We start from the raw sequence: 21,585 nt of genomic DNA on the forward strand, positions 1-21,585 counted from the left end.
AGCAGCATTTGTTAATTATATATATAGGTATATACAAATATAGCCACGAGTTGGCGGACCACAAAACCTAAAATTTATAAAATGACATTAACATCAAATTATGTGTTATCGGTAAAACTAAACAGTTGCCCACTTTGCTTGTTATTCCACTAACAGCCAGACGTCTGCATCCTGGTGGGGCTTCATGAGCTGCACTGTCTGCCTTCCAACAGCTGATGACGCTGTCGTGTGTTGAATGAAAAGCTTTAGAGTTTTTTTCTTCTGCAACGCTTCGACAGTTCAGCTGTGGAACAGTTTGTCTCTTTTCTCTTGTTCACCTCTGCTCCTTGATTTTAGGTTAGACACACGTTTTAGTTACACTGATGTTGTGTGGGCATCATTAAGACAAAGAACGGTCTGCCTGAACCAAATAAAGAGTAATTAAGAAAACCTAGATCACTATTTAGTTTAATATGCGGCATCTGTTTCTATGTAAAACCACATAAACTGTAACAGAATCAGGAATGCTTTTATTTAGTTTCCACTGCCTGTCACCATTCGCCACACAAGTTGGTGGATCGCATCCATGAATGTCCTTTGGACCCAATCAGAGCTGTGGAGGTAAACAGGGTTGGGGAAAACAAGACTTGACAAAAAATAAAATAATCTAGTGAAAGAATCCAAGAACAGATAAAACCTAAACACTCCTTCAAAACAAAAAGACAGAGAAACATTAAGCCACGAGGACAGAACATAGGGGCACTGTGGGGGGACAGGGCTCTACACAGGCCTTGACTCTGCCCATAACATGACCTGGCTTGACTCTACACATATGACTGGACCCTGCACAAACCTTGACTTGACACTAAACATATGACTAAACTCCATCCAGGACCTTGACTACACACATGGCTTGGCACATGGCTAACAATCATCGCACGTCTGCCGTGACAATACAACCCGTGGCTAACAAGGCATTAACACAAGGCATGGCCACAAAGTTAAGCCCAAGGCAAAACAGAACCCAGGCTTAACAGGCCCTGGGGTGAAGGGGAAGGGAAAACAACAAAGGGATGAACCAGCAAGGACTGACTCACAGCGGCAGGTTTACAAGTAGTGGAAGAGGGCAGGTACAGGTGAGTTCAACGAAACCGGGAGTGGGCGTGGCCCAGACGAGAGGGCGTGGTTAGAGGACGAGCCGAGACTGGTCCCTGGTCTGACGAGTGGGACCCTGACACTGCCTCCAGCTGAAGCAATTTCTTTTTCCCGTTAAATGCATTTCATGGGGAATGCATCGGAATTCTCTTTGTGTCATTGACTGGAACAACAGTTCTTCAACTTCAAGTATTTATGAGGTGTTTCTGTTTATTTTGTCTTTGTATATGTGTTTGTGTATTATTATTTTAAAGGGATTCTGTATATTTACATACTATTTAAAACCTTTGGAAGTTCCTCATTTATAATACGTTATTAATTATATACTGCTGAGCTAAGCTTGATTTTTGAAGGTATCACAGTTCCACTTTATCACACAGCTACATGTAATACTAAAACAGGAAAAAAAAAGTAACTTCAAATAAAGACTTTACTTAATTTAGCCTCATCAAACAAGGAAAAAAAGAAATATAGTATTTATTCATTATATTATTTAAAAGAAACTATATATTTGATATCTTATAAAAAAAAGCAATAAGGAAGAATGTTGTATTACAACAGGATGATTTTGAGGGATTTTGTTCCTTGTGAGGACGATGAGCTTTTACAAAACAGTAGTAAAAAGAGACCATCACGGCTAAAAACCACTAAAAACACAGGAAGCTCCTTAAGTTCTGTTCTCTGAGAGGAAAGGTGTTTCCACATAGTGGACGACCACCTGCTGTGACACATGAAGGAAACACTGAGGAAGCTCCATGCAAACATGGGAAGAGACTTTAAATGAATTCATTATGTGGTTTCTGAAGGCGGATTCACTGCCTCCTGATAACATAATTCAGACACTTTGGCTGCGAAGGTTTGAAGCCTCTGAATAAACTCAGTATGATACTGTACCATCCTGAAAAACAAACTTCACCCACAGTTCAGATTTAAGACAAGCTGACATGGCCTCTTTTTGTGCTGGGCGTCGGACAGGAAGGCCTGTTCCTCCGGTGACCACCGTGGACAATGCAGGTGCCGGCAGGTCGTCGTGTCCCTGCAGGAACGGCTTATGCATGAAATGAAAGATCAACGCTTTACTGTGGAAACACCGCATCCAGTCACTGACCCAGGAAGGAGCGACGGGTTCAACAGTTTAAAGCTCAGAGTAACTCACCCTGGAGAAACCGACACCAAACATGAGCCTCAGACTATTCTCAGTGATTAAAGCTTCCTCTGATGGTGTGTGAAATGTTGAAACTACAGTGGTTGGTCAAATGTCATCCAAAAAGAGGAATAAGCCCCGCATCTTTTCTCTATTTGTTTTGCTGAGAAGTACCGTCTTCTCCACATTCGTGTTCAGTTGAGGTGGTTTTTCACGCCTCTGTTTTGTTGTTGCTGCAGGAACCTGAGCGTTAACGCCAAGCTGTTTTCCTCCCACCGAGAGTCGCACAACAAACCGTGACGACAAGCAGGATATTTTTTTGATGCACTGTACAGATGGAGGAAGTCGCTGAACAGAGAACTCCTTATGACTTCTCCTTCCTGCGAGTCAGTCTGACCTCCAGCACAGAAGGTCGGTTTCATCAGGCCCTGGAGACGTGCAGCCGCCCTCGTCCTCTGCGCAGTGAGCCGCGTTTTTACCTGCGTCAGCGAAAACCAGCCTCACTGCACCGTTTAAAACTGCAGAATAGGCAAATGTGAGAAGTCCAACAACAGTGATGTTATCCTCAAAAAACTGTTTGGACTTAAAGAAGCCAACTGAGGTGTTTTAGCAGTGATATAAAACCCACACCAAATGCTGTGCACTGCTTCATATGCTGTATTATTAAATAACAGCCTCAGTACATGGTGGAATAAACCCCAGAGCTGAAGCGCTCCTCTTGCCAGAGTTAAAGGGCGGCTGCTGTGAGTCTGTTGGTTTTTATTCCAGACTGAAGCACAGACAAAGTCAGTGTTGTCCAGTTGCTCATCACTTGGTAACGTCTTGTATTCATGTCACTGCCGTTATCAGTGTTTTTTTTTGTTTCAGCGGCGCATACATTACTTTATCTGCAGTGGGCTTTTGTATCAGTGTGATTTGGAGTCACGCTTACGGAACATGTGACGGCCGCTGACCCTCACTGAAGAAGGTCCTGCTGCTTTGCTCCAGGAATCTGGATGCCATCTGACTCCTACACGGAGATGAAACTGATGCTGCACATGTGAACCGGCCGAGGCAGAGTTCTCACATTAGTTTTGACATTTTTAAAGTAAGATGATAATTTTCTTCCAGCAACTCTCTCTCTCTTAACTGCCATGTGCCCCAGATGTCATTTCACACCTTATCTGTGTGTCCATGTGTTTGACCTCTCACTTCTGCAATCTATTATCTCTCATTTACTGGGAGATTTCAGGATTTGAAGTCTGCTGTACTGTTTCAGCGGGTCTGAGCCACGACTAGCAGGTTGTGAGTAAATCTTGATAGTATAAGACCTTTGCACATCGTGACCGAGCAGGGAGGAAAAACAAAGTTGGAGGCCAAACACTAGCAGGACTTTATCAGAACAATAACTCATAAAGCAATTTCCCTGCTGAGCGCCGAGTGGTTCTGACAGGAGGGGGAGAGGAGAAGGCCTGTCCATCAGCTCTGGGTCGCATCAAAGTCCAGAGGCACTGGCAGAAATGTGGCAAACCAAACAGGATGCAGCCATAAACACGTCTGAATTAGTCTCAAGGCCGTGGAGGAGGAAAGTGGGCTTCAGAAAGAAGGTAGAAAATGTGTCTGCAGCTCGTGTTCATACTTAAAGTGACAGTTCATAACTTAAACACTCAAACACACAGCTGCAGCTGCTCAGTTAAGAATGAGGAACTGTGAAAAATAGGTGTTTCCCTGGGGTGTCACAAGTTGGACCGTGCTCTCAGCTGCTCTTGGAATCATATATGGAGCACAGACTGATACTACTGTCAAAATGTAAAACATTAACATTATGATCTGAGGCAGAAAACAGAAAACAAGCGTCAAACATAACCTCTGCACACGTGGTTAAAGGCTCGTGTCCTGCGTGTTGAACATGTGTTCCCTCCTCAGCTGGACCCGTGCAGGGCTTCCCTTGTTTCTGGGTGAAAGGGGACCCGTGTGAGACAGAAGCCAGACCTGTGTCACAGCCGAGGTCAAGGCCAAGGAGAGCGCTGTGTGAGGTGGGCGCAGGGTGCAGGTCAGCGCCCGGCTGAAGCCCCGCGTGAGCAAACAGACGCGTAGCCTGAAACCGAGGTCCACCGCGCAGCAGCAGAGAGGTCGGCGGGGGGTTATTCTCAGGAACAGGTCAAAGGTTGGCAAGTTATTTATAATCCAGTCCAAACTGAGGTTTTATAAAGTACGTAACTTTGATATCTCGTTTCCTGACATGTTGGGCAAAGATCAGAGCAGACCTAGAACCCAGAGGAAGGTCAGAGTCCGTGCAAAAGTGCATTAAGCTACGCCACCGACACAAACACAACCTCTGGGCTACAAAGGTCTGCAGTTGATGTGAATGGGGAGCAGGAAGCTGGGCTGAACACAGGCAGCGGCTCAAAGATGGAGCCTGAACTCGTCAGGAGGCTCCCACTGAAGCGGCTGCTCCACACACCCAGCCTTCAGCCCCGAATTCACAGCGTCTGGACTCAAAATAAACAGTCTGATTCTTACGCCAGCATCACACCAGCAATGCTGAGACCCACGCTTTAATCTGAGCATGTTCTTCACCGGTGATGAACTCAGCACAAACCAGTGACGGCCGTCGTGTTAGTCATTCCTTCAACATTAGTATCAAGCGTCAAATCTCAGGAGCAGAGTACAACTGGGAACACCGTTTACTACATTTAACATCCAAGTCACAAAGTCACTGTTATCATATTAACCAACGACTGACAGAGAAAATTACAGTACCACCCAGTCCTTTAATCAGAAAATTACTCATTAGCTCCTTATTTCTTTCCACATCCTCTGGTTTCAAAGTAAACTCTTTTATTTTACTCAACCAAACTTATCTGATTTATTCAGCTAAACCTCTTCATGTGTGTGTTTACCAGCGTTAACACCCAGCGACCTCTGACTCACTGTGCGACTCCCTTTGATCAGAGTGTGGATGCCACGGGGGACACGGCTCTGCTTTCTGGGTTAAAGTGCACACGGCAGCGCAGCGTAGTAGCAACAAAAAGGCACCAGGTCCCACACGAGGATGCAGATGCTGCGTGAGCGAGGAATCTGGGTAAAAGGTCGCGTGATGGAAGTGAATGGACGGAGGAGCAACCTTTGAATTGTGTATAAACAGCTGCTTTTAATGAAGAGGCGTGACATCAGCACGGAGCTGTGAGGAGCCACCTTTCACACACTTTCCTCCCCGGCCAAACAGACTCAACAACCTCCACTCACTGTAAAACACAACAAAACAAAAACAGAGGAGCAGGAACGGAGCCAGATGCGAGGAAATCCATCCACTGTCTGAAAAAAAACGATTCATGACAGTTTAGACGATTGATGATTATGACTTTACACACGAGTTGCTACAATTTAAAAAATGTTCATTCATTTTTTTCATGCTGCATTTTTTTAGCTTCTGTGTAGATTGAACTCAAACAGACATGTATTAGTGAGCTTTGTGTTGAACAGACAGACGTGTTCATTTGTATGAGCTGCCTCCCTGATTCTGTAGTCTTATTAGTAAGCATTAGTAATTAAGTCAGTGAGATTATAACACTATTAGTGACTGATAGCGCTCCATCCATTATAAACAGAGCGATTGTGACTGGTGTGTGTTTTGCTAATTGCAGTGGTTTTCCTGTTTGTGCGCGTGGCTGATAACTACTGCACCGACTGGAGGTTAAGGATCAAACCCTCTGTGCCGCCCGTCTGTCCTCTCCAGCTGTTACGCCTGATGCAAAACGCAGGCCCAGGTTTATTTTCTGCGCCCGTGGGGCTGATGCAACATACCAGACACGTGACAGCCCCTCACCTTTCACACACTAACCCACTGGTTCCTAAACACCACCCACCCCCACATGTACTGTACATGTGCAGATCAGATGGGACGCATAATGGAATAACTTTACTTCCTGTTCACTTCTCTCATTTGATATGTGCCAGTCTCTTAGAGGAGAAGGTACAGAAGTTAAGTGGAAAAACACAAGGGTGATGATGAGAAATGGACCCCGTTGCTTAAGATGATGCACGTATTAATATGAATAGGACAGATGGGAAGCGCCCTGACGTCACTCTGGTTCTGTTACAAATGGAGCTTAAATAACACAACAAGACTGTGTCTAATTGAAGACTGTTGCCTAAACCCGGTCTCCTGTGGGAAAGGCCTCCGCTCTGCTGACCCACACTCCTCCTCAATACAGTGAGTGTGTCACATTTACTGCCTCAGAAGAGAGAGGCCCATAAAAACGGCTTTTCATCCATTGAAATGAGATTTATTGTTTGCTACAGTTCGTTACAGTATTTTGCTCAGTGAGAATGAAAACAACAATCAGATCCTTCTAATCAGTGACAAGGCACCAGGAAATAAAGACCATATTTATTTTGAATTGAGATCTGAAATAAACTGCAGCTTTTTCAGCATTACAGACTAAAAGCAGATCAGTTTAATTTATTACATCCTAAAATCTCCCCACTATAAACTTAAATATTTTTTTCCCTTGAGAACATTTCTATTCTCTTATCTGTTATTGTAACTGCCCCGGTACAAACATGGGCGTCCGAGTACAACCTCGTGTACAGGTGGGACAGTGTGTCCTCAGACTGGGCCTGTAGTGAAACAGCTGACGAGCGTCTGGCTCCCAGTGCTCGGCCTCACGTCGGCTCAGAGCCCGAGGCCGAGGCGACGTGCAGAACGCACGCAGGAGCGGCGGCGTGATCGGTCCAGCCTCATGACGCCAAAGGTAAAAGTCCCCTGAGGAGCCATTATGTAAAAGGCTGAGAGTCGAGAATCAGTCCACAAGCTAAATTAGGAAGTCAGACGTGAGGTCAGTCCCCCTGGTTTAAATGTGCCAGTGTTAGTTATAGCTGTGTTTATCTTATCTGTACTTTGTAACCGTGTGAGACGCCATGCAACAAATCCATCTGAATTAATATTTAATAACTGTTTCAGTTGAGTTTCAGTGCTCTAGTTTCAGTGTGACTCGATGGGGAAGTAAGATAGTCCTTTTATTTATACTCTCTAAACATTAGAGCTGTTTAATTTTTTCCATTTACTCAAGAAATAAAAGTGAAACCTTCCCTTTTAAGGTTCTCTGCGTGAATAATCCCAAAGGGTGTGTTGTGGTGTTCGGTATGTCATCTGCACCTCATCAGGACAACACGTGCCTTGTGTCTGGCTTTGTGTGAGGGAGTGTGCGTGAATGTCGGATTTTGTCGTCAGGAATGAGTGTAAAAAAGCCTGAAGCTTGAACTTTCCCCTACTTCTCACACTCCAGCGTTGAGGACTGGTACTGACGATGAGCGACCAGTCGGCTCCTCTGTGACCTGTTGACACTGTTGAGCACATTGACTGTACAGGTTTACTGCCTTTAATCCACTTTCATATCATCTTCATTCATATTTTGGTTGTTTCGCAAACAAAATTGTAGATTTTTTTGGGACCTTGAAACCAGCTGTAAATGTCATTATGAGACCAAATCAAAGAAAATCAGTGAGTTACAGCTGAACAGACTTTTATTTAATTACTAATAATGTTTTATAATCAATTGGCTGGATAAAAATTAACTATTTATTATTCAATTATTGGTCTAATCAGAGGCAAATTAGACTATGGAGGTCACATCTCATGCAAACCTGTGCAATTGTGTTAAAGTTTAGTTTGAGTTTAAAAAATAACTTGTGCTCAGTCCCTGCATTGTGTTTAAAAAGTAATTCAGGCGTCCCATTGCATCATGGTCCAAGTCCCCTTAAGGCTTCTAGCCATAAAAGGCTTTCCACGCCTCCTCCACGCTCCAGCAGCCAATCACAGGAGACCTCTGCTGCAGCGCCGCTATAAAAGCCTCACAATGCGCTTCAGCAGCACGCAGCCCACACAGAGACGTCAGCGTTCTAGTGAAGCGGACTCTCAGAGCAAACGAAGATGAAGACGCCACAGCTCCTCATCCTCCTCCTAACGATCATGGTCCACGCCGGCTCCGGGTTCCCCTCCGACAGGAAACCCGCCCAAGGCCGGGAGAAGCACGCCTCCTGGGACGACGTGAACGTGGTGGCCCACGGCCTCCTGCAGCTGGGCCAGGGTCTGAAGGAGCACGTGGACAAGACCAAAGCCCAGATGAGGGACGTCAACACCAAGCTGAAGGCCTTCAACAACACAGTGGCCGAGCTGCAGAGGCGGCAGCAGGAGCAAGGCGCCGCTCTGGAGGCCAGAGGAGAGGAGGCGGAGGAGAGGGCAGAGGCGGCCGCTCAGCTGGCAGAGGAGGTGAGGGCCAGGGTGGACGAGGTGAGGAAGGAGAGCGACGACATCCACTCCAGGATGGGCAAGCTGGAGGAGAAGGTGCAGGAGGTGCTCGCGGAGCCAGCGCTGGACACCAACGACAGCGACCACTCAGGAGTGCTGCTGATCCAGGTGAGAGGGAGCCCTGATCAGCTGATGGACAATGCAGTTACACCTCCTGATCCTCAGATAACAACAAACGCACACTGATGCTGTTTGCAGAGGCTGGTGGCGGCTCAGAACCGACGCATCGACCAGCTGGTGGACAAGATCAGGCAGCAGCAGGACAAGCTGGAGAAGCAGAGCCTGCACCTGCAGGCGCTGCAGAGCAAGGTGAGCGACGCTGCGGAGCGGCGGCGCCGCCAGCAGCCCGGCCGCTCCGTAACCGTAACCGCCTGTGTGCTTCCGCCAGGTGGCCCAGAGGAGAGTCAAGTCCCACCGACGCAGAGACGACGAGACGGCGCTGAAGGGAGAGCCGGAGCAGAGCGCGGCCACGCCAGGTAGGAGTGAGTCACAGCCAGGAGAACGACTCATCCCACCGTCACGCGCTCAGCTCGTAGGTACCCGACACCAGGCTAGATGTCAGAGTTAGTCACAGCTGCAGCACCCGGCGTCTCCCCCGAAGCCAATGAGGCCAATGAGACGTCTTCTACCTTTGCACCTGCATTTATAATCCATGACTCGCTGGCAGATCGGCTCACACACGGTGCAAAGATCAGGCAGCGTGAGCACCTACACCGTGTCTTAGGGCGTAAATGTATGGAAGACAGATGTATGAGTGAATAACAGTTGAGCAACAGACAACTTGAGGTTTCCTGACGAGGATCGTCCGCTCTGCTGTTTCCAGGCTTGGCCAGAGACTGCCATGACCTGTTTGTACAGGGGCAGCGAGCCAGCGGCGTCTACGTCATCCAGCCCGAGGCCTCCAAACCCGTCAACGTCCTCTGTGAAATGACTGCAGGTGAGTGGAACACTGCAGGTGAGTGGTTCTTGCATCACAGGAGTCATCAATTACTCTGTGCTTCATACAGAAGGCGGATGGACCGTCATCCAGAAGCGTCAGGACGGATCCCAGAACTTCAACCAGCAGTGGGAGAGCTACAAGAAAGGCTTCGGCAGCCTTCACGGTGGGGCCCTGTACTGTAGCAGTAAGTCACTGCATGACCTGTAGACACAGCACTGACTGTGGCGCCTCCCCGTGCTGTAGGTGAGTTCTGGCTGGGCCTGGACAACATCCACTCCGTCACCAAACAGGGCGGCTACGTTCTGCAGGTGGAGCTGTCCGATCGGGCCGGGGCGCAGCAGGCGGCCCGCTACCGGGTCCAAGTGGACGGAGAGGAGGAGAAGTTCGCCCTGCACCTGGAGCAGGAGCAGGAGCAGGAGCCTCCGTCTGGGCCTCGGGGGGGAGCGCTGAGCACGGGCGCCTCCGGGGTCCCCTTCTCCACGGCCGACAGCGACAACGACCTCGCGGCCGACGTCAGCTGTGCCCAGCTGCTCTCAGGTAGGACGGGCTTCAAGCCTGGCACCGAGGAAGCCGCTGGCGCCGTTTAACCAACCAAACGCCTCCCGTTGCTGCAGGCGGCTGGTGGTTCAGCAGCTGCGGCGAGTCCAACCTCAACGGTAGATACCCCAGAAGGCCGAGCCAGCTCCGGAGACGGCAGGTCAGGAGGCAGGCCATGTTCTGGGACAGGAACTACTCCCTGAGGACCACGGTTCTGAAGGTGGCGCCCGCAGCAGTGAAGCAATGAGCTCATCGCCGTCGCAAGGGACCGAGCGGAGGACTCGTTATTTATAAAGTGAACTGCTGAACTACTAAAGGACTGATGACTGTGTCTCTCCTGGTGCATATGTCTATGCTACAGCATATGACGGCTATCGTCTGAGTGTCATATTGACAGCATGACTGTCCCTTTATAAGGGTTTTATTTAATCTCGTTTTGTATGTGTTTATGTTGTACATAAGCCATGTACAGTTGTATAGTGTTGTCTTCGAACTTTTATAGAAACATTTTGTATGAAGTGTTTGAAAATGTCTGTAAAAGCTTTTTCATTAAAGAGGCAATAATTTGTATAGTTTAATACAAAAGCAGAGCGTCTTGTCGTAAAGCAGTTCGTTTACTGTAAATTAGAGTCGATGTCGCTACAGCATCATCGCCCCCTGCTGGTGTAAAAACACAGTACAACCAATCAGGTGAATAGATAAATAATATAACAATAAAATGCAACAATGATTGGCAGTTTGTTCAGATTTCAAACTGATTTTTTTCAGTTAATATAAATGACAATACACATGAAGTAAGTTGAGCAAACAGGTGTAAATATGTCACTTCCAAAGCGCACGAACCAACATCATTACTACACGAATGACATCAGTATGAACGTTTCTAACTCACACTGTCTGCACACTGAGCATTTAAAGCTGAGGCTGGCTGTGGCTGTAAACTTAACTGAGATATTAGCTTCCTCCCCTTAAAAACAGTTTGAAATTCTTTTAAACAATGCAATTGACTTGGCAAGAAGATGAAATCAATTCTTCACTTCTGTTTATTTCCTTATTATCCGATAGTACATTTATTTGTTTACAAGTCATAGAGGCTCATTGTACAAATGGTCAGAAGACGCACGTGTAACAAGGCATTTTACTGTCATAGGTCCTCAGACAGATTCCCTGATATATACTATATGAGCAGGCCCTTGTAAGCTCTTGCAAGGCACCTCAGACTGCCAACAATTGTGTCATAACATAGTTTAGTTCGTTGGCACCAAGGCAAATATGTAAGAAGTGCAAAATTCCTCAGCAGCAGAAGAAAGCGAAGCTCTCAGAAAATCAAAGCAGGCGACAAAGTGAGACAGCAACGGGTCGCTACATAGGTCTACCTTTTCTCAATGCATAAGAATCCATAAAATACTTTAATAACAATAAAATGTGCTGTCATTTTTTGTAGATGTTATTACTACACAAAACATTTTTTACACCCTCACAAAAGCACAGCTTCAAAACAAGTGAAGGTGACAAAAAGGGTTAAGAGACTGACTGGCTGCTCATGGAGCTTTACAATTAGAACTTCTCCAGCATTCACAGAAACAAGAAACTAACATTACTACGCATGCTCCACACAAACAAAGAGAAAAGCTCACACAAAGCTGAATGTAGCCAGTCTGTTAGTCTCTTTTTACTTTGCTGTTAAAACGATCATTAAGATCACATCTTAATTTGGTGTTTTTCTTTTTCATTAGTTGTTACTAGAATCTCTGAAAGCTTCAGCCTTCACTGTTCATTATGAGTGAAAGGTCCTTTCTGATTGTATCAAGTCCGTGGTCCCTCTTGTAAAATGTACTTTATTTACAGTAATTATTCTGACATCTGAATATCAATCCTGTAATGATTTATTGATGCTGAAATGAGGCAGCACCTTTAAGACAGGAACAACTGCTGAGGTGAGGTGATGTTTGGCATAGCTTGCATTCAGCCTGTAATAAAATCAAGTATAAGAGAAACAGATGCAGCCTTAAATAAATGGAGGAATGTGAATGAGGGGACAAGAAGGGTAGAGTAGAGCAGGAGGGAAGAGAGAGTAAAAGAGGGAAGATCAGTGTGCGTAAAAGGCTTATCAGAGGTTCTGCTGGAGGAAGTGCAGTAGCATAATCTCATAATGTTCACCGGACTCTGGACATCTGATGCTGTGTCGCTCATTGGGATAAATCTAGAAACACAGGAAACCAGCAAATCAATCAATAAACATCTGATAACACTACGATTAATAACAATATTAATGAGTAAATCCTCTAACCTGCAGGTTGTATGGTTTCCCAGCCCGAATGATTTGAGACACCAGGAAGTTAGTGTGGAAAAAGTGCACATTCTCATCTAGAAATCCGTGCAGGATCAGTAATCTGTTGGGCCTGCGTTCAACAGAGACATTAGCTGAACTGTATATTTGTGTTAAATGCTGTTAACTGTACAGTTATACAAGGTAGCAACAGGACAATGCACTGCTCTTACTCATTTGGGAGTTTGTTGACATGCAGGGCAACGGAACAGGCCTCATATCCCTCCGGGTTTTTATCAGGCGTGTCCAAATAGCGCTCTGTGTATCCGGTGTCATAAGCCATCCACAACGTCACGGGAGCTCCTGCAATAGCAACCTAGAAAAATGAACACAATAAACAATAAACTGGAAGCCAAACAGACTTAAATACCAAACCTTTGTAATTTAAGCTTGGCCTTCAGATGAAACAGGCTGTTTGTGGGAACAACAATCGAGAGTTAAAACAGTTGAAATTGAACAGATAAACACACAAACACTGACACTGCAGTAATGACCCCTTCTCTTTTGATCATGCACCAACTGTGAAATGATCCAGTTTAGTGGTAAATACTAGTGGTTTTTACCTTGAAGATGTCGGGTCTGTGGATGAGGCCCATAAGAGACAGGAAGCCTCCATACGACCAACCGTGGATGGCTACACGAGTCAGGTCCACAAACTTGTACTTGTCGGCGATGTAGTGCAAACCTTCCACCTGGTCTTCAATTTCCACTTGACCCTGGTTGGACGACAACAGGAAGATCTCATCTTTCATAAAATATGAAAACAACATTTCTTTAAAAAAACACAACAACGTTTTTAGACGTCAACAGGCTTCACAACACAAATCTGTAAAGTTAGGAGAGAGAAGGAAGCACCTCCCTAATAGCTAAACAAGCTTATCTCAGTCATTTGCACCAACTCATGATAATTACCATTTTGTCCTTCACAGCTCCTTCAAACTTGAGCCCTCGTTGACAGGATCCCCGCCCATCGATGACCAACACAACATAGCCCAGAGACGCCAGCGTGCTCAAACGCAGATACTTCACTCCTTTAAAGGAATTATTCACTAACTGCACCTGAAATCAAAAACCACTTTTACCACAAAGCAAAACAAATATGATATCTTCCTTCATACGTCAGATTTAAAGCTGGTCACCATCAAATGACCTTTGATTATCAAATGGAATGAAGGTAAAACTAACTAATTATTTCAGACGCAGGGTCAGAGGAAGTATTGCACAAAGGCCTGAGAAAAACAAAGGTTTCAAACCTGAGGACCCCCATAAACAAAGACAACTGTGGGGTGCTTTCTACCAGGGACCAAGTTGTGTGGTTTGTACAACATGCCATACAACTCAAAGCCAGATTTTCCTGTGAAGCTGAAGATCTCTGGAGAAGTGTAGTCAAATGGGTATGCTGGAAACAAATAAGCAATAGTCAATTATCTACGCACATAAATATGTCAGTGAATAGGGGTGAATTTAAAATGAGTAATAATACAGGTACCAGATGACTCCATCATGCTTGCCCAGAACTGTGGCTCCTTGTGGAGCGGGTCACTGTCTGCATCGTTCAGCTTATAGATGTGGACACAGGGTGCAGACGTCAAGCTGCTGTAATGACTGATGAACATGTCAAAAGTCTGTGATGCAAAAAAAAAGATGCAAAATGTGTGAGTTAGTAAGGGTAGGGTAAACACATCTTATTTAAAACCCATGTGGGCTTTTAAATACAAAAAATGGAAATAATAATTAAAAGGCAATAAAACACATGACATGTTGATGATGTATCCATCTTGTGAATTTCTACTAAATATCCACAGCATTTGTTATCTCTGTATTCTCTGATCCGTACTTTCCCCACTGTGGGACTACTGAGCAGTGTGTCATTGGAATGCGTTCAGAAAAAAACAGTTTTAGGTTATTAAAGGAAACTACACTTTGTTACCTGGCTCACAGAGCAGCTGTGGGAGAACCCAGGTTTGGTGAGTCGGACGATTTCACCCGGCTTATCGTAGCTCACCACATAAAGGTGATGCTCCAGAGGAGAGTCTTTGGTTCCCTGGAAGTAAACCAGCTTTGCTTTTTCATCCACCCAAATCTGAGGGCTCGATGAACGCTGTACAAACACCAGAGAGAAAGTAGAAAGGCCAATATTCAGAATATAGCTTCTGTTGACTTCACTTCAGTTGCACTGGTTATGTGCACCTATATTCACCTGTGAATATTAATTTTTGATGTATTTTACTCCAGGGTTTGTAAAATGGTGCATTTGGTAACCATAGTTTGTAAAAAGTGTGTCAGTATGTAGACGAGACACAGTAACAAACCAGCTACCCTTAAACACAGAGTACTGTATGTGGGCACAGCTTTACCTTTGCTCCATGATTGGCCAATACCTCCCACTCGCCGCTTGTTACCGCCACCTCCTCTTTCACCGGACACTTGAAATCATCTGATGACAGGAGAGCAAATAGGACTTTAACATCCTTCTATTTACCTTTTATCTCTTATATAAGTGCTTACTAAATGGGCTATTGCATGTTTATACATTTGTGCCTTCCATGTCCCATGAGAACAACTTGCACTGCACCTGGCACTGACTCAACAGATTTTCTAGAAAAACTAACCAACACTGAACCTTCCTACAACTTTGTTTCTTTTTGTGCTTGTGATGAAGATCAAAACTCACTTATCTCAGTCTTTAAAAGATGGGACAGACAAAATGATTACAAAAACAGATTATTATCTATCAAAGAAATGAAATTATGGCTTAAATGCTACTTCTATGTTTAAGTATTAAATGGTCTCGTCTATAGCATTAAATTCAATCTCTGATACAAGCTTAGGGTTTCAACATGTCATTACCTTCAGAGTGAGTGTAGCCTTTGGCCCAGTGATAGCTGCCTCGCTGTAGAACTGATGTGATCTTGTAAAGGTGGCAGAAGCCTGTTTTAGATTCATTTACTATGAGGAAGGTGATCTCATCATTATTGGTTTGGAGGAAGGGATGGAAGATGTCATGTACCTGCAGAACATGTACAACAGTCCTGTTAGAAAAATGTTTCTACCGTTTGTATAAAATTTAAACTGAGAATACAGCAAGATGCTTGTACAATGAATTTAGATTAGCATGAGAAACCTATGTTTAATCAGACATCAAAGGAATTGGGAAAATTAAGGTTTAATGCTATTGGACAGTGGCAGATGTTGTGCTGGGGCTCACGTTAATCCAGATGTCACTGCTCTCTTGGTAGATTATAAAAGGCTGAACTGTGTCTCCCAAAGCCTCTAGACTCTTTTGCCGGATGGCCTCATCCTGATTCACTGGAATGAAGAGCGATGGAGGCAACAAGACCAACTGGAGACGCTGCTGCCTTCTGTGCATCATGACGGCCCATGCACTAACACATAAAGAAAAAAAAGCAGTAGATGGGAGACATGTAACGCATTAGGCCAGTGTTTGGTTTGGGGCTTTGTTTTCACATGCTGTGTTTCTTCTACCTAGTAAAGATGACACTTACTATCTGCCATCCTTCGTCCATCCAGCTCTGGTGACATATTCAGCAGAGGGAAACAGTGTTGTGAGGGGCACTGGCAGCTCCTTTTCTTGTGTGCTAACAATCTGGTGGAGAAAAAGATTGTTTAGTTTATTGCATCTATACAAGCAAAACAACAACATATTTGAATGACATTGAAAAAGCACTCACTTTGCCAGCATTGTCTGTCCTGATTTCTGCCAATTTGAGAGTAATAGCAGGATTCTTGCTACCTAGAAATGAATAAAACTGAGTTACTCACAAAATATTATTATTAGTCAAATCTATATACACTACACAAATGTTTTCATATTGTTATGATAAGTCAGTGAGTTAAATTTCTGTCATATCCAGGATACGGAAGTGAATGTGAATCAGTTTTGCACGTGGTAGCTGGAGCACAGTAAGCTACAGCAGTGACACCTATTAATAGATAGTTTACTTAGTCAACTAATAACTATTTATTTACATTCTGAAAAGAATGTATATTACAACATCCCAGTAAAAAAATCAAGTGAATGACGTATAGATACCTGCGCGGGGGTATCTGTAGACATCGGTCTTACGCTCTTCCAGAGCAGGAGATGGGACATGAATTACCTCAACCTCAGACTCATCCACCTCCTCATACAGAATCTGCAGAATCTTACCACCGCCTGGTTCTGAAGTAAACAAGAAACCAGGAAATCAGGTATCATAATCATTTGTCTGGCAATGTACCAGTACAACGATTTACTGTTTGTTTGCAAAATTCCCGTAGGAGAAGTTTAGGCTTGAAATATGTTTCACTTAACATACCCATAATGTTATCAAGTTTCATATGGTCATTCATTATGGTATTTGTCAATGGAAAGTCAACGGCAATAACATCATATTCACCTTCTCGGGCAGCTGGTGACCACCAGTATCCAGTGAAACGATCAAATTCTTCCTGTGTGACAAAAGTGGCTATGCCAGCAGATTTGGGGTCTTCTTTTGGGTTATCAATACCTAAAGTAAAAACAAAACTCAATAAATCATCTGTGGAAAACACTGAGAGCAGTAGGTAAGCATCAGGAAGTAAACCTGTTTAATTCCTGACCTTTGTGACAGAAAGTAAGCCTCCTCTCCTCGTCCGTTTTAATGCTGGTCACCCAAATGTCGTTGTTGTTGATGAAGCCGATGAAGTTTGGGTCCCCGGGGCAGATCTTGGGGTCCATTCGTGTGCCTGAACTTTGGCTCTTAATCTCTACAGGTTTCATGGGAGAGGTCTGTGAAAAACACAGCGTGAAAGCATTGTTCAAAAGAAGGCAATGGCAAAAAAAAACTACCCAATTAATAATAAACATTTAAATATCATCTATGAACCAGGATTTACAATCATTTAGTTCTCTAACTCACAATAAAGCTGTTGCCACCATCGTGTGCGTAGTACAGACTGCTGTTAGCCTGGAACAGAAAGAGCCCACTGGGTCGATGGTAGTCATACGAGGTGATGCCAGAGACCCCCAAGCGCTTCCTCTCTCGTAGCAGCTCTTCTTCCCTGGAGAAACCCCCATGGTGAGGGCTGGCCTGAGGTCAAGGGTCAAAGATAGATTATCAGGGCATGGATACAAATGATACCAAGATGTTACAATGTTACAGCTACATATATTTACCTTTGTTAATAGATCTTCAGGGCAATGAAAATAGGACCATAATTAAGAAAAAAGGCAAAAAATCCTTACCTGAAAATGATCCAGCATCTGTTTCCATGACAAAACCAGAAGGGCATCTTTGCGGACCTTCTTGGGAATGTCTGAGTAGAGCAAGGCATTTTCCCTGCTGGCGTAAGGCATTCCTGTAAGAGGTGAGAGGAGTTTGTATGCGCCTGGTAATAAAGTATGACAGTGGAATTTAATAAGGCTGGAGTCTAGACATTTACTTCACTATCCAAGAAGAATCAGACACTTTAATGGTGCAAATCTCTAATAACCATTAACATTTATAAACAGTTAGGGTTTAACATCAGCAACTCAATCAGGGGACCTTAACTAGAACCCGTTAGTGGGGGCTTTGGCTAAAAGTGAGGTTTTTGTACTAGTTTGTGTGTTTACATGCCCTTGAATAAACCAGTTATTAAACCAGAGAAGAAGACAAACATGGACCAGTATTGTACTATGACCTGATTTCTGCTGCTTAACATTGATCTGTTTCAGGGTTGCACAATCTCATCGTCTAGTTTAAAATAAGGCTTAATACAGTATAACATAAGTCAACACACCAAGTGTTAAAGACAGATGTCTTTTCATACACAGGGAGGCCTCTGTCTGTCAGTCTCTTACGTCTCGTTGGTTCAAAACATCAGCTTTAAAAAAGAAAGCAGAAGTTTTTCACCACTGAAACAGCACCTGATGGGTTTCAATTATCTAGTCCGAGAAGAAAGAGCACTCAGCTGAATTAAATTGTAATTAAACAAGTTCGTGTTGGGCTTGAATTTCACAGTAATTCAAACCTTTACTCATCCCAAAGTAAAGTCCAAATTCAGTAGGCGTCTACACACACACACCTCTTGCAGCCACCACTTGATAAAGCTTAAAATTACATCACACACCAGGACTAACTGCTTGAGACATGAGAGCCAAAAAGAGCAACCACTTTGGAGAAATTCTGTGGATGACAGCATTAAGAGATGAAAACAGAAAAATTCACCCGCAGTAAATCAATATTCTTTTTTTTACCAGAACACAATGACTTGATTCACTTCAGATATTTGAACACTGAATAAAACTGGAACTAACTGCAGACTAGAAACATTGACTCACCAGCTGTGTCCTCAGAAGGGACCAAATCCACTCTACACAATACAACCACATTACCGAAGTTGTATCTCTTTACCATTGTACAACGTCACATTATTCATCACTGAGCATGCATATATTTCTTTAGAACCCAGTTTTTACTTCCCCTAGCTCACCTAGGTAGTAGATGCGGTGAGAATGCGGACTGCCCTCTTCCTTCTGGATGAACTGGAAGTCATGTGGCGCCTTGCTGATAACTATGCCGCTGTTCTTACGGCTGTTGTGAATGATCTGCCGCAGGCCATCCCACGTGTGCTTCTCTACATGGAACTGCAGGGAATTTACGTCCTCCATCTCCACCACTTCCGTGCTGTCCGAGAGCTCGTTCACCCCTGTCATACCTGCCAGTGCCTCCCTGATGCTGTGGAGAGGCATTAAGACTGATCAGTATTCAAACAATAGCCACATGAAAAACACAGATGACAGCTGTAAAAGGTTGAACACTAATCTAAGTTACCCAAAGCCACTAATGCTGATTGACCTTTCCAGAAAAAAAATGTTGGAAAACCAAGACACACAAACATGTGCAATATATTAGCACAATAAATACAACAATGTGGTAGGTGGTTGATTGTTTGTAAGCTATTGTGGTAGGAAACACAAAATGGTTAAAATGGTTCATCTATGATGATCAGTAATAACGAGATTGTAGCAATTCAAATCACATACCTTTCCTGGCCGTCTTCTGTTTTGTCTTCAATTTTTAGCCTCTTTACTTTGTGCATTAACTGTTCAACAACCCTCGACCAGACCTTACACCCTGTAAAACCCAAGATTAAAGTTGAAAGAGCTAAAAGGGACAAAACCAAAGGAAAAGTAGCAGCACCTGCTCTAGCTGACAAATAACCTAAACACTATAGAGACAAATTTGCAAATAACAAAAAATCCAAGGTAATCTAAACTATGCTGAGAAGCTATAAACAGTGAAGCTGTTACTGAAGTATTGGCCGTGCTCAGGAGAGACATCTCTTTGCTTCATCAAGGAGCTGATGTTCTTCCACAACCACGCTTCCAGCTGACTTGTTCTAATATGGGGTCTATCTATCTGTGACTCAGTTGCTCGACTGACACTTCAGCCCACAACGCAACACAGCGTCTGTGTCATAAATGTGGCAAATGTTACACTGTACCTCCACATTTTACTGTAGGACAGTTTTGTTTTGTTGCTGGGACAAGAATAAACTTAACAGTATCATAACATACCCTAATTAAATATTAATATTTTTTTGTTCCTTACCAGAAATCTTTAACCATATCATGATATCAAACAGATGTACAAATTGAATGTGTATAAATCTGACAGGCAACTGATTAGAGTTGCTGCATTGATATATTGCTAAATATAATACATTGTATAATTTGTATCTACTCCTGACAATGTTTCCGTAATTTGGTTTGTTGTGTATGCACACAATAACTGAAATGTGTCAACCAAACTCCAAACTATGTGCTACCTGTTCGACCTAGCTTTTCTGATCAGTCTTGTGTGTATTTAACATCTGAGACATAAGTGAGCATCTAGATAGTTGCCAAACTTGAAAAATGTATAGCAAGTACCGTAGAAGGACTCCTAATTTGTTTAACACCAACATTCATTGAATCCTGATGATAAAATCATTATTCAATAAGTAAAAACCTGGTAACAATCAAATAAATATGCTGAAAAAGAAAACTAATGGTTTGTTGTACATTCATCACTATTGTTTGTGCATCTACTTTTGATTTCTGTTTTCAACTGTACTTCAGTAAACATTTGCGTATGGTGGTTTGTATTAAGGCTAGTATTTAATACATCTGCAGTGTTTATTATACCTCATTAATAAGTTTTGAAAAATAAATCACAATTTATTGCCAACCATCTACACGTTAATAAACAACTTATGTCTGGTTAGTTCATTAGAGGTAGCACTGTGTATTATTTTGCACAACCAACAGACTGAAGCCCTAAGCAAATTTGTTAACAATCTGTTACTGTCAGAAAATCTAACTTTTACTAGAAAACAACAATTAGGTATTACAAAAATAGTCATGGTCTTGTCAATTTTTGTTTGTCATTAAAGAATAATTGAGGGTCATATTTGAATAAAACACCTGTCAAAATATTTACTGATAGAATCATGACAGTAATGGTCATGTAATACTTCAGTAGTACATGTTCACAGATGTACTAGACCACATAAGCAGTACTTTCATAAAAGGTAATTGGTTCTTTAGAACAGGTAATACGGAGATCGTTCAGTTTTAAACGTTACACGTCGTTTTTTGGCCCCTAACTCATGGTTATGTAAAACAGTTTTTACCAGGGGCAAATACTTTTTCTTATTATTTTTTGACACGTTAGCCGATGAATCTAGCGTGAACGTACACGTGCAGTCTCACCCCTTCGGACGAGAACACGTCTCACTGCACGGTCTACTGCAGCTGACAAATCTAAAACAACTAGGACCTAGAGTGTTGCCGTCGGAACTTTGCTTCACGGCTAGCCAGTTAGCCACCCATTGAACGGGTCGTTGACTAGCCTAATAATACATCATCTATGCATAAAAATCTAAAACAAAAGCACAAATATTGATCTTTAGCTTACAAGTTGTGCCCAAACACTGCAAAAGGTTCCCCGCTCAAGGTGAAGAGGCGTCTCTGCTGAAACCAACAACTATGGAAAAAGTAAATGACAGACACCAACTGAGGGTACTCTCCATAGAACCGATAGCTTGATGCTAATATGCTAACAATGCGGAACTAGCTTGACGAAACAAACGTTTCTGGAGCGTAACCTTTAACCCGGATATAACGCGTCACAATTTCATTCCAATAAATTTCATTAAGCTCTCCTTTTGTTTTTGTAACGAAACCTGTAATGAAATGCATA

General features: G+C 43.5%; 2 protein-coding genes across 3 annotated transcripts; one reads left to right on the plus strand and one right to left on the minus strand.

The window, feature by feature from the left end:
- The first annotated feature begins 8,111 nt into the window (after positions 1 to 8,111).
- LOC114854825 (angiopoietin-related protein 4-like) lies at positions 8,112 to 10,788 on the plus strand. The gene is made up of 7 exons (XM_029149544.2): positions 8,112 to 8,678; positions 8,769 to 8,879; positions 8,959 to 9,046; positions 9,394 to 9,507; positions 9,578 to 9,673; positions 9,754 to 10,047; positions 10,125 to 10,788. Exons 1-7 carry the CDS (start codon positions 8,193 to 8,195, stop codon positions 10,292 to 10,294), a joined length of 1,359 nt encoding a protein of 452 aa, XP_029005377.1. The 5' UTR covers positions 8,112 to 8,192; the 3' UTR covers positions 10,295 to 10,788.
- Positions 10,789 to 11,072: 284 nt separating this feature from the next.
- dpp9 (dipeptidyl-peptidase 9) lies at positions 11,073 to 21,578 on the minus strand. 2 transcript variants are annotated; one of them, XM_029149542.3, is made up of 21 exons: positions 21,301 to 21,578; positions 19,386 to 19,476; positions 18,833 to 19,077; positions 17,604 to 17,716; positions 17,278 to 17,448; positions 16,979 to 17,147; positions 16,777 to 16,887; positions 16,431 to 16,559; positions 16,069 to 16,130; positions 15,883 to 15,983; positions 15,585 to 15,762; positions 15,227 to 15,386; positions 14,734 to 14,813; positions 14,307 to 14,477; positions 13,866 to 14,001; positions 13,630 to 13,775; positions 13,289 to 13,435; positions 12,940 to 13,092; positions 12,550 to 12,692; positions 12,338 to 12,449; positions 11,073 to 12,250 (listed from the first exon to the last, which is right to left on the minus strand). In XM_029149542.3, exons 2-21 carry the CDS (start codon positions 19,439 to 19,441, stop codon positions 12,158 to 12,160), a joined length of 2,676 nt encoding a protein of 891 aa, XP_029005375.1. In that variant the 5' UTR covers positions 19,442 to 19,476; positions 21,301 to 21,578; the 3' UTR covers positions 11,073 to 12,157. The 2 variants fall into 2 exon arrangements, with proteins under 2 accessions (XP_029005375.1, XP_029005376.1); XM_029149543.3 differs by lacking the exons at positions 19,386 to 19,476; positions 21,301 to 21,578 and adding an exon at positions 18,140 to 18,223 and having other exon boundaries at positions 18,833 to 18,962.
- Positions 21,579 to 21,585: the final 7 nt, after the last annotated feature.

This window comes from Betta splendens, chromosome 4 (genome assembly GCF_900634795.4).
Source record: "Betta splendens chromosome 4, fBetSpl5.4, whole genome shotgun sequence".
NCBI classification, from domain to species: Eukaryota; Metazoa; Chordata; class Actinopteri; order Anabantiformes; family Osphronemidae; genus Betta; species Betta splendens.